Genomic DNA, 13,311 nt, shown 5'->3' with positions numbered 1-13,311 from the left:
TGTCTCTCCAAAAGAGCACCTTATCCAGGTCCACCCCCATCCCATTCCTGTAACCTCACACAGATACTATGACTACTCACATAACCAGAATATCTTTGGACCATGGGACAAAACCAGAGCACCCAGGAGGAAACGCATGCAGACACGAGGAGAATGTGCAGACTCCATACAGACAGTGACCCAAGCTGGGAACTGAATCCAGGTCACTGGTGCTGTGAGGCAGCAGTGCCAACCACTGTGCCGCCCATATTATATTGGGTAGAGTTCTGGATGGCACACTATAGGAAAGATATGAAAGTATTGGAAAAAGTGCAGAAACAAGGACTTGGTGGATGATGAGTCTGGGAAAGGATATGTAGATAGTTTGAGTCATGTTGAGACCGAAAAGGAGGTGGTATTGGAGCTCTTGAGAAACATTAAGGTAGACAAGTCCCCAGGGCCTGATGGGATATACCCCAGAATACCAAGAGAGGCAAGGGAGGAAATTGCTGGGGCCTTGTGAGAAATCTTTGTGTCCTCACTGGCTAAAGGGGAGGTCCTGAAGGATTGAAGAATAGCCAATGTTGTTCCTTTGTTTAAGAAGGGTAGCAAGAATAATCCAGGTAATTACAGGCCAGTGAGCCTTACATCAGTGGTAGGGAAATTATAGGAGAGGGTTTTTCGAGACAAGATTTATTCCCACTTAGGAATAAATGGATGTATTAGTGAGAGGCAAGATGGTTTTGTGAAGGGGAGGTCGTGTCTCACAAACTTGTTTGAGATTTTCAAGGAAGTGACGAAGATGATTGATGAGGGTAGGGCAGTGGATGTTGTCTACATGGACTTCAGTAAGGCCTTTGACAAGATCCCTCATGGCAGACTGGTACAGAAGGTGAAGTCACATGGGATCAGAGGTGAGCTGGCAAGGTGGACACAGAACTGGCTCAGTCAAAGAAGACGGAGGATAGCAGTGGAAGGGTGCATTTCTGAATGGAGGGCTGTGACAAGTGGTGTTCCTCAGGCATCAGTGCTGGGACCTTTGCTATTTGTAATATATAAATGATTTGGAGGAAAATGTAGCTGTTTGATTAGTAAGTTTGCAGATGACACAAAGGTTGGTGGATTTGCAGATATCAGAGGATACAGCTGAATATAGATCAGTTCGCGTCTCGAGCGGAGAGGTGGCAGATGGAGTTTAATCCGGACAAATGTAAGGTAATGCATCTTGGAAGTTTTAATACAGATAGGAAATATACAGCAAATGGCAGAACATTTAAGGTAGGCAGAGGGATCTGGGTGTATAGAACACAGGTCATTGAAAGTGGCAACGCAGTTGGAGAAGGTAGTCAAGGCATACGGCATCCTTGCCTTTATTGGCCAGGGTATTGAGTTTAAAAACTGGCAAGCCATGTTGCAGCTTTATAGAACCTTAGTTAGGTTGCACTTGGAATATAGTGTTCCATTCTGGTCGCCACACTACCAGAAGGATGTGGAGGCTTTGGAGAGGATACAGAAAAGATTTACCAGGATGTTGCCTATTATGGAGGGTATTAGCTATGACGAGATATTAGAGAAACTGTGTTTGCTCTCACTGGAATGACAGAGGTTGAGGAGCAACCTGATAGAAGTCTACAAGATTATGAGAGGCATGGACAGATTGGACAGTCAGAAGCTTTTTCCCAGGGTGGAAGAGTCAATTACTAGGGGGCACAGGTTTAAGGTGTGAGGGGTAAGGTTTAAAGGAAATGTACGAGGCAGATATTTTTACACAGAGTGTGGTGGGTGCCTGGAACTCGTTGCCGGGGGAGATAGTGGAAGCGGATACGGTAGTAACTTTTAAGGGTATCATGAATAGGATGGGAACGGAGAGATATGAGCCACGGAAGAGTAGATGGGCAGCATGGTCGCCGCAAGCTTGGGAGGCTGAAGGGCCTGTTCCTGTGCTGTAATTTTCTTTGTTCAATGGGCACAAAGTCAGAATGCTCGTTAGGAAAGTTGGAAATGGCCTCCTTGCGCACTATAATAATTGAGCTGGGTGTTGTAGGCTTGGCTGCCAAAGATAGAACAAAGAAAAATCAGGAATGTGCGAGAGACAGAGCTTGGAGCAGACAGAATGGAAGAGCTGAATCATCAAATCACTGATTCGAAGATAAACTTTTCTGAAGGGAGGCTTTTTAATATGTTTGACTGATAACAGCAGGATTTCAGAGTGCTATTGTTAACATACCAGGTGTATATTTCATACAGCAGTGATGACATCACCAAATATTTAGATACCTAGGCTGTATTTTTCCTCAGATTTCAGGACCCCAATGATGGGATCAAACAGGGGCCCAGGGCCCACCTACACTGGCCAATCTTCTCCTAGGCAGCCCAGTAACTGACCATAACCCACGTTCATTGTCCTGTCGAGGATTGGGCAGTGGGGGAAGGGTCAGTGTTGCTCCCGATGCTGCCCAGAGGGAGCCTCAATATAGAAGCATCCTCTGAGATGTGTTAAAATTAAGAGTGAAGGTATTGAAGCTGAAGGAAAAGCCACAGGTAAAGACCTTTCTGCCAATGGATCACTCTTTGGGAGTGAAGGATGGGGAGGGGATGGTAAAGTGGTATTATCACCAGATTATTAATCCAGAAATTTAGCAAACTTTCTGGGGACCTGGGCTCGAATCCTACCATGGCAAATTGTGGAATTTAAATTCAATTAAAAAATCTGGAATCCACTGATGATCATGAAACAATTGTTGGGAAAATCCATTTGGTTCACCAATGTCCTTTAGGGAAAGAAATCTGCCATCCTTACCCGGTCTGGCCTACATGTGACTCCAAAGCCACAGCAATATGGTTGACTCTTTACTACCCTCAGGCAACGAGGGATGGGCAATTAAATGCTGGCCAGACAGAGAGGTCCATATCCCATGAATGAATGAAGCCTCCCTGTCAGGAAGTCAGCACACAACGATGCCTCCCGATGCTTTTCAAAGGCCACAGTCAGAGGACGAGGACAATGAACCCCTTTAGTGAGTGATGATCAGTGAGTCAGATTGCATGAAGTATCCTCATAGGTTTTAAGAGATACTAAGAGGTTTTCGCTTTCAGTTTCAATCATAACCAAGAAGTTTGAAAGAAGTCGCTATCTGTATAAATAGTTTCCCCACCGCAGCATGTTCAAGTATATATAACTGGGAGTAATCCAGTAGCTGGCATTTACATTGCTATTTGGAACAGTGTGGGGGAGGTACAGTGTGGGATAATCAGTACATGCGAGATATCAGCTTTAAGTTAAAGATGGTGATGAATTTGGAAGTGACACTGCAGGGAACTCACTGAAGACAATGGACAGCAACACACAACAGAAAGAAACAGAACAGATTCAAATATTTAAACCATCACTGCATGTTTTAATAAGATCAAAACAAATTTCATCACAAAGTCGACCCAAATCTTCACTGTTTAAAACAAGAAATTCTGTCAAGTAAACATTGCAAACTGAAGGGTTTGATTAGCTGTGTAAAACTGAAACCCAGCGTTATGCTGGTTCTGAGAAGCTGCTTGGGTTGTGAGTATCAGTGACTAACATTACTCCGAGCTGGGTTGGTGGAACGGGTGTGTCGCAGCACAATCCTCGATATCAGTTGTGGAAACTGAATCAAAAGGGTTGAATGGGATGTGCTTGGATTTCACATTCTCATCTTTTTCACTCAAATTCCTTCATGGCCGCACTCCACCCCCAGAACCTCCTTCAGCTCCACAACCCCCAGATTAGCAATCAATAGACCACCATCTCCGTTGTAATGCAGTTTAATAATCAGGAAAATGTTCCACGTAAAGGTGAGTTTAATGATGCCGTTGGGATATTCAGTGTCACGCTGTTCCCAGCTTGTGCTCTCCCCTCCCGAGCCCACTCTGTGACACCGTACCCCATACTCACACTGTCACAGTATATAGGAGATCTTCAGGAAGTGTCTGTGAAGCTCTGGGACATTCCCAGAACCATGGGCCTAATGAAACCCCACAGCCACCCAGACTTGGAAATATATCGGCCGTTCCTTCATTGTTGCTGGAATTCCTTCCTAACAAAAGCACAAGAACACCTGTAACACAGAGTGCAGCTGTGGGTGATCCACCACCTTCTCGGGGGTGATCAGGAATGGGCAATAAATGCTGGCTTTGCCAGCGATGTTCTCATCCTGGGATTTAATCACACATGGGCACACGCATAATCATACTCTCAGAATTTATGTTAGGATTGGCCATGCTAAATTGCCCCTTAGTGTCCCAAGGTGTGTAGATTGGATGGATTAGCTATAGGGAATGTGTGGGGTTACGGGAAGAGGGTGGGGGTAAAAGGATCCTCTGTTAGAGTCAGTGCAGACTCGATGGGCTGAATGGCCTCTTCTGCACTGAAGGGATTCTACGATGCTATGATTTAAGTTCACGTGAAGACCCAGGCTGCCGGTACCATGCCCCATCAGATATTAAATCAGCATTTCATATGTTACTGCAAATAAATCAGAACTCTGAAAACATCCTGTCAGTGCCAGTTGGGCAAATAAAAAAAAAAATCAGACCGTGAAACTCAATAACCTTGTACAGTTATTCCTGTAACTGCAGCAGTGAAGGAACCGCATTCACGAACAGGATGTGAGAGCTGCCAAGAGGGGGACCCAAACACAGAATTCACAAAGTGTACCCTTCACCTCTCCACACAAAGGGCAGTGCTCTGGGAAAAGGCTGGAGGAAACAGATTCAACATTAACTTTTAAAAGGGGAATTGGATAAATACCTGAAGGGCCATCAGTTACACGACGATAGGGAAAGAGCCAATGAGTGGAACTGACTGGATTGCTCCTCAAGAAGCCAGTACAGGAATAAAGGGCTGAATAACCTCCTTTGGTGCTCCAACGGTTATGAGGATCTCTTTTCTCCACCATTTTCAGACTGCCAGTGTGTCCGAGAGGTTAGGAATAAATAAGCCGTGTTACAGACTGCGCCAAGTAAATTGTAATTCAAGTTTTATCTCCCGCTCAGTGAACAATACAAATACAATTAAACAGTAACTGTACATGTTCTTCATTTATTACAAAATAAATATTCTGTTTTTTTAATCCTGTTACTGAATATCTAATAATCCATCCATTGGATGGGACATTAAACTGGTCAAAGATCCCACGGTAACATTCGAAGAGGAAGCTGTTCTCTCACTATCCTGCTGACATTTCTCACTCAATTTCACCAATTCAATCACAATGAGTTACTTAAAGTTTTAAAGTTTATTTATTAGTGACACAGTTGGCTTACATTAACACAGCAATGAAGCCACTGTGAAAATCCCCTAGTCACCACACTGTGGCACCTGGTTGGGTACACTGAGGGAGAATTTAGCACAGCCAATGCACCTAACCAGCACATCTTTTGGAGTGTGGGAGGAAACCCACGCAGACACGGGGAGAATATGCAGACTCCACACAGACAGTGACCCGAGCCGGGAATCGAACTTGGGTCCTTGGCGCTGTGAGACAGCAGTGCTAACCACTGTGCCACCGTGCTGCCCAGGCTTCTTGGCAGGAGCTTCTTATTGTGTGTCCAAGTGCTTCCATAAACACCGCCATAACAGCTGCCCTGGCCAACATTCATCCCCCAGCTAATAGATTCCCTGTTCATTTATCTCGCTGCTATTGGCGGGAACTTGGCTCTGCATTAATTATCTGCCTCATTTCCAACTGCGGCTGATTGGCTGTCCAGCTCTTTGGACTGTCCTGTGGTTGTGGACGGCACTACATAAATGCAGTCATCTTCCTTCCCAGCTCAATCTTCCATGAGAATTTCCAGCTCCTCAACAGGAACACGGATTCGGATCTCTTTCTCAGTCATCAGGTCCAATATTTCTTGGAGTTGCCCAGGTAAGTGGCCAACTGCATCCAAGTACAGGATCTGAGAAGCAAGGGAAAAGTGTTTAGTATTGTTCCAGGTTTATCACATTAGCTGTAGCTCAATGGGCAAAACTCTGAGAGGAACATCACAACTTCAACAAACACTCCAAAACCAAAACTGTCATTTCCAATGTAATAGCTGTACTGAGGGAGCACCGTGCCGTCAGAGGGTCAGTGCTGAGGGAGTGCCGTGCCGTCAGAGGGTCAGTACTGAGGGAGCGCCGTGCCGTCAGAGGGTCAGTGCTGAGGGAGCGCCGTGCCGTCAGAGGGTCAGTGCTGAGGGAGTGCCGTGCCGTCAGAGGGTCAGTGCTGAGGGAGTGCCGTGCCGTCAGAGGGTCAGTGCTGAGGGAGCGCCGCGCCGTCAGAGGGTCAGTGCTGAGGGAGTGCCGTGCCGTCCCGTCAGAGGGTCAGTGCTGAGGGAGTGCCGTGCCGTCAGAGGGTCAGTGCTGAGGGAGCGCCGTCCCGTCAGAGGGTCAGTGCTGAGGGAGCGCCGCGCCGTCAGAGGGTCAGTGCTGAGGGAGCGCCGCACTGTCAGAGGGTCAGTGCTGAGGGAGCGCCGCGCTGTCAGAGGGTCAGTGCTGAGGGAGCGCCGCACTGTCAGAGGGTCAGTGCTGAGGGAGCGCCGCGCCGTCAGAGGGTCAGTGCTGAGGGAGTGCCGCACCGTCAGAGGGTCAGTGCTGAGGGAGTGCCGTGCCGTCAGAGGGTCAGTGCTGAGGGAGCGCCGCACCGTCAGAGGGTCAGTGCTGAGGGAGCGCCGCACTGTCAGAGGGTCAGTGCTGAGGGAGCGCCGCGCCGTCAGAGGGTCAGTGCTGAGGGAGCGCCGCACTGTCAGAGGGTCAGTGCTGAGGGAGTGCCGTGCCGTCAGAGGGTCAGTGCTGAGGGAGCGCCGCACTGTCAGAGGGTCAGTGCTGAGGGAGCGCCGCGCTGTCAGAGGGTCAGTGCTGAGGGAGCGCCGCACTGTCAGAGGGTCAGTGCTGAGGGAGCGCCGCGCCGTCAGAGGGTCAGTGCTGAGGGAGCGCCGCACCGTCAGAGGGTCAGTGCTGAGGGAGTGCCGTGCCGTCAGAGGGTCAGTGCTGAGGGAGTGCCGCACTGTCAGAGGGTCAGTGCTGAGGGAGCGCCGTGCCGTCAGAGGGTCAGTGCTGAGGGAGTGCCGCACTGTCAGAGGGTCAGTGCTGAGGGAGTGCCGTGCCGTCAGAGGGTCAGTGCTGAGGGAGTGCCGCACTGTCAGAGGGTCAGTGCTGAGGGAGTGCCGTGCCGTCAGAGGGTCAGTGCTGAGGGAGTGCCGTGCCGTCAGAGGTGCCAGCTTAGTTCAATCCAAAGCCGTGTTCAGGTGTTCCCTGGTTGTGTTTGAAGAAAAGCCTCTAAACTAACCACCAAAATGGTCATTGCCTCATTGCCATTTGTTGGTGATTGCTGAGTGCAAATTGCCATTTCCTACATTATAACAATGATGATACTTACAAAGTATTTAACTGGTTGCTGGGTTTAGGAGTGAAACAGGAAGAATTTTTGTACTTAAAGGATACTGGAAATCTGGAACTCTGCCTCAAATATCACCCAGGCTGAGATTGAAGATCTTTGCTGGGTATTGGTGTTAAGCCATATGGAATAACACTGGAGTAACCGAGACGTACGGTGACATTTTAGAGCCTCGCTCGTCCCAAAACTGTAAAATCTGCCTGAGGCAACGGACCTTTCCATGGACTGCCCCTCTTCCACGCTGATTCCCGTGGCAGGCTGGATGGTAAAATTCCAGCTGTGATGTACGGATGATCTAATTAAATGGTGGGACAGATACAAGAGGCCAAATGGTCTCATCCTGTTCTGGGTGATCAATGGGACTCCAGACCCTGACGCAGAGGCTGGAGGACACATTTCAGCCTGATGGACACATCTCAGCCTGATGGACACATCCAAAACATTAGCTGGGATATAGAAAAAGATGAACAAGTGATTGTAGATGATAGCCAGTTAGTTGAATGGTTGGAGGCTAGGAACCTCAATACTGTCCTACCTTTGCCCAGGGACATTCCTGCAGTGCTCGGTAAAACACTCTCTTTACCCTCTCAGCATTTCCTTGAGCAGCCTGTCTTGTGAGAGGAAAGTACATTAAAACTGGGACTGGTTACCAATACGCACAGTCAGCATGCTAGAGGATGGGAACAACATTATAGTGTGTTTAGTGTGTTGTTACGGTAGTTTGAAAGAGCTATCCAATTTGTTCTGCTCTCTCCCCACATCTCTGCTAATATTCCCTTTCCAAAGTCTTTATCTCAATTCTTGTCTGTAAGTTGCTCCTGCATCTGCTTCCACTGCCTGGACAGGAAGTGCATCATTTCCCCTGGCCTTTTGCCAGTCATCCTGACCTGGATCCTCTGGTTACTGAGCTTCCTGCCAATGGAGACAGTTGCTCCATGTCTACTCCAACAAAACCCTTTCTAATCTGGAATACCTCTAACCTCTCGAACTGCTCTGTTCAAAGAAGAATTCCTGTTTTTCCAGTCTTCCCACACAACTGATCCCATTCCTGCTCTGCACCTGCTCCGAGGTATACAATTTGCCTGAGATACATCACAATGTTGTTCCCGAGCTGAGTCATAGAGGTTTACAGCATGGAAAGAGGCCCTTGTCCATGCCATCCAATCTTTACCACTAAGCTAGTCCCAATTGCCCACATCTGACCCATATCCCTCCATACTTATCTTACCCATGTAACTGAATCAACAACAAACTCTGTAAGGAGGCAAAATAAAGGACAGTGGCCATTCATGAAAAATAATTCACAAAATCAATCTTAGATTCTAACAGAGACATGCAGGTCAATCGTTATCAATGACTATCACCAAGTGAACTTGGCTAACCAGAAAATCCCAGTTCTGATGAGCAGTCACGTGGACGCGAGACGTTAACTCTTACTCTCACTGCCAGAGCTATATTTTTCCAGCATTGTTTTAACTTCCCCAGTTACATCCCAACATTCTCCTCATTTGGAACCTCCTAACCCTTCTTTAAACATTGCAGCTACAGGACTGACTGGCAGCCCTTTCAGTGCTGGCAGAGATATGATAGCATTTCTTCTATGTAGACCAAGACGAGGGTTTATAACCAAAGGTTACTAGGCAATTGATATGTTATTTTATCAAACGTAAAATGCCAGATTCACCCTAAGAGTTTCCCACTAATCACACTCAGTTAACCCCGAGGATTATGTTTTGATGGGGTCTCAGATACAGGAAGAAGCACGGTTAATCTATCCATTGACGCTGTCTACACTTCCCGCTGCCTTGGCAAAGCAGTTATAATCAGGCACCCCAGACATTCTCTCTTCCACCTTCTTCCGTCAGGAAAAAGATACAAAAATCTGAGGTCACGTATCAACCAACTCAAAAACAGCTCCTTCCCTGCTGCTGTCAGACTTTTGAATGGACTTATTTTGCATTCACTTGATCTTTCTCTACACCCTAGCTATGAATATAATGTGCTCTTATTTCCTTCTCTATGAATGGTATGTTTTGTCTGTATAGTGCGCAAGAAACAATACTTTTCACTGTATGTTGATATACGTGACAATAATAAATCAAATCAAACAATAAAGCAAAAGGTCTCCTACGCTTTATTGATTACCAAAGCAGGGAAGTTATGCTAAGCTTGTATAAAACCCTGGCTGAGCCTCAGCTGGAATACTGCACCCAGTTCTGGGCACGACACTTTGGGAAATATAAAGAGTAAAGGTGGCAGAACAGGAGTTTCCTCCTACCGCCCACACTAATGGCTGCAATTTGTCCTTACCGTAAAGCTCAGGTACATCCTCCAGAGTAAAACACAGTGTGCACCAGCCTCCGAGCGTACAGCATGCTCAAACAGTGCTCTGATCCGGTTGGTGAGGCCTGTCTCTGGGAGAGTGCTGTACACAAGCCCGACCTCTGCACTGTGGAGACAGCAGTCCAAAATCAACCAGCAGCTTTTCCTCCAATAACAAATCAATCACATCCAACAGTAGAAATACTATCCTAGAGGAAGGTCCAAGCATTGTGAACTGAGGACAGTGCAGAACTTCACAAAGACACACAAGCTGATGGAATAGGTGGACAGGTGGCAGCTGAAACTCAATGCACCGTGTGAATTGGTTGATTCTGGTGAGAAGAACACACAGAGACACAAAGGGTACAATTCTAAAGGGGGCACAGGAGCAGAGTGACCCGGTGTTTGTGTAGATAAATCACTGAAGGTGGCAGGGATGGTTGGGAGTGTGGTTAATAAAGTATATGGTGTCTTAGACTTTATTAATTGAGTACTAAAGCAGGTACTCATGTTAAGTTTCTATAAAACACTGGTTCAGCCTCAACTGGAGTATCCAGTTCTGGGCACAGCACTTTGGGGAAAAAAGGAAAGCATTGGAGTCACGAAATTCCAGGGATGGGGAATTCAGTTATGTGGACAGATTGGAGAGGCTGGAGCTATTCTGCACGGAGAGAGATCAAGAGAAGATTTGACAGAGATTCAAAATCATGAGGTCTCTGGACACTAGTCAGGGAGAAGGCTGTTCAAACTGATAAAAGGATTGAGAAGGCAAATTTAAGATCATTTGCCAAAGAAACAATGGAGATGGAGAAACATTCTTATGCAGCAAGTGATTGGATTTTGAAATGTGCTGTCTGACAGCATAGCAGAGGCAAGGTTCAACTGAGACATTGAAGGAGAATCGGATTATTATCTGAACAGGAAGAATGTGAAGGTGGAGGAATAGCAAACAGCACTGGGAGAGCACCACTCAGATAGTTAGTACTGACAGGAAAGGCTGAATAGCCTCCTTCCGTGCTGTATCTGGGTTAGAAACAACACCAAGGTTGTGAATGGTACAGTCTAACACTGGACAGGAGCAACTCAGTGGCTTGGGAACACAGTTTGAGATGGAGACAAAAGACAACGCATTCAGTTTCACCCAGAGGAGATGTCTGCACACTCAGTACTGGAACTCGATGAGTAGGATTGACAAGTCTGAGGCTGTGGAGGGGATGGGAAAGGTGCTGATCAGACAGAGCTGTGTGTTGTCAGCATACCATTCTTACCTTTGTACAGAATCGACACGCTCCTTTCTCCTCTCTTCTGCATAAATTGCAAATAGCCATGGCAAGATGATGTTTTTTGAAGTCCTGGAGACACCATCGAAGAACTTTCTGGCCTGGCTGCCATTGTGAGATTTGCTTTCGACCTGAAGATACAGCTTCCAGAGAGCGTGGTTACCAGGATACTGCCCTAAAGCGTGTGTGAGTGTCTCGCGAAGAGGACCCAATGGATACACACTGGCCCTCATATGAAACTTTAACAGTGTCACGTGCATCATGGTCAGCCTCTCGGAGGCAGAGGTCACACAATGTCCCCAAGCACTCTTGCTGGGTTGTGTTTTGTCCAATGGAGAGAGGCCTACCAGCCTTTCAGAAGCCTGCCTGTAGAGTGTGTCTGCAGCCTGAATGCCCACTGTGAGGTACTGGAAGAGCGCAAAGCAACCCACCAGGCTGACCAGCTGACCAGGCGACTGACCTGGTGAAGTTAGGTCATTGGTTAACCAGTCCTGTAAAGAGTGCTCGTATATTTTTCGGACCTTAAGCACATTAACAGGGAGTACTTCACCTGTGTACGGTGAATAGCCGTCACCCTGGGCAAACCTGGTGAGGATGTAAAGTGCTCGACATGTTGTTGACTCGGCAATAACATCCACTGACTCCAGCTCCAGCGAGGCGTAGAGGAAGCAGAGATCACACAGTGTGGAGCTCTTCAAGCCCTGAGCGACAGCCATAACGATAGCCATGTCAAAGACCTTTCTCGAGTCCTCCACATTGCCCAGCAGCCATTCCAAGTGGGCGTACACCTTCCAGAGGGCCAGATTGTTCCTGTTCCCTGTCTCTTTCAGAAGGTTTTTGGCCAGTTTCTTGCTCCTCTTCCCCTGACATTTCAGCCGTTTCTTGTTCCTGAGCTGCAGGTTCTTCACAACCTGTCAATCAGTTAAACACGCATTGTAATGTTTCCTTTAAATTTCGTTAGTCTCCCCGCCAGTTCCCCACCACCTCCAAATCCACGCACAAGTCCTCCGCTTGTAAACACCACCTCATAGGCAGGGGAAACACAGATTTTCCCAAATGTCTGTGGTTCAGGGCAGCTTAGATAGTGAGTGAATATTGACAGTTCCATTGTGCGGTAATGGCAGCTGTACCTCATCCAGCGACACACAGCAACAGGGGTCACTGTACAGTCTTCACGAGCCTTCCACAATCTGGTCATTTACAGGCTCAAAACCTCACACTGCCCACACCTGTCCACGAAGCATCTTGACTTAATTCTCAATCTTATTTTGGAATCTCTCCATGGTGTTACCCTTCCTCATCTCTGGACTCTCCCCCAGGGCCTAAACCCTCCATGATATCTGCATTCCTCTAATTCTGGCTTCCTGTGTATCCTCGATAACAATTGCTCCAGCATTGATGACCTTGCAGTCTGCTGCCTGGGCTTCAAGCTCTGCATTCCCTCTCGGCACCTCTCTGTCTCCCTTACCTCTTTTAAGATACTCAATAAAAACCAACCACTGAGACCAAGCTTTAGATCATCTAAGCCAATATAGCTGTATTTGGCTCAGTGTCATAGTAATGCTTCTGTGAAGCACTTTGGGACATTTCATTAAGTTAAAGGCATCAAATGAATCTAAGCTATTATTGTACATAGCTTTGTAACTGTGGAGGAAGCTGATATCCTGAACTGAACACAAGCAGTTCATCTTAACATCTTCGTAAACCAAAATCATCCCATAATTGTCTTTTTTAGAAAAACTATCATATATTCAATAATTTAAACATCTTATTCCCCTCGCAAGACAGCAATCCTTCCTGAAATCTCCATTTCCCTCATACATAGACTGAAATAAAGACTTGTAATTCTGAATGTCCCAAAGTGATTCATAGTCAATGATGGAATTTTGAAGGATGTTATTAAATAGGCAAATACAGGAGCCAGTCTGTCTACAGCGAGATCCCAGAATGCAATAAATAATCACATTGCATGATTTTTGTTTTTACAGTAATGTTAACTGAGGTACAGATATTGCTCAGGACACTGCAGCATGCCTATACTTTTTCTACTGATGCCATGGGATTAATCATGTCCGCCTGGGGAGGGGCAGCCCCGCTAACAGTGCAGCACTCCCTCAGGACTGTACTGAAGTAACAAATCTCAAAATTGTCACAGCACAGAAGGCCATTCAGCCCATCATGTCTGCACCGGCTCTCCAAATGAGTAATTTGCACTACTCCTGGCTTTTCCCCCATAACCCTGCACGTTCTCTGTTTTGAAGTAATAGTCTAACTCCCTACTGGCTGTCTCAGGAGTACTGCGTCCACCTCTGGGAGCCCAC

The 13,311-nt window shown here is 47.0% G+C and overlaps 1 protein-coding gene across 2 annotated transcripts in view; it reads right to left on the bottom strand.

Moving 5' to 3' along the window:
* Positions 1–4,974: 4,974 nt before the first annotated feature.
* Positions 4,975–13,311, bottom strand: part of nrde2 (NRDE-2, necessary for RNA interference, domain containing) — a 78,006-nt gene continuing 69,669 nt past the window's right edge. The window contains exons 11-14 of one of the 2 annotated variants that reach the window (XM_080202206.1): positions 10,979–11,901; positions 9,699–9,837; positions 7,924–7,995; positions 4,975–5,910 (exon numbers count right to left, since the gene is read on the bottom strand). In XM_080202206.1, coding sequence (XP_080058332.1) covers positions 5,785–5,910; positions 7,924–7,995; positions 9,699–9,837; positions 10,979–11,901 — 1,260 coding nt within the window. In that variant the 3' untranslated portion in view covers positions 4,975–5,784. Of the gene's footprint in view, positions 5,911–7,923; positions 7,996–9,698; positions 9,838–10,838; positions 11,902–13,311 lie in introns of those variants that run through there. The other variant, XM_080202205.1, reaches the window with a different exon arrangement.

The sequence above is a fragment of the Carcharhinus amblyrhynchos genome, chromosome 14, assembly GCF_965287045.1.
Source record: "Carcharhinus amblyrhynchos chromosome 14, sCarAmb.v2.hapA, whole genome shotgun sequence".
Lineage (NCBI taxonomy): Eukaryota > Metazoa > Chordata > Chondrichthyes > Carcharhiniformes > Carcharhinidae > Carcharhinus > Carcharhinus amblyrhynchos.
Note: the sequence above shows the minus strand (reverse complement) of the source record. Positions and strands in the feature narration are given on the sequence as shown.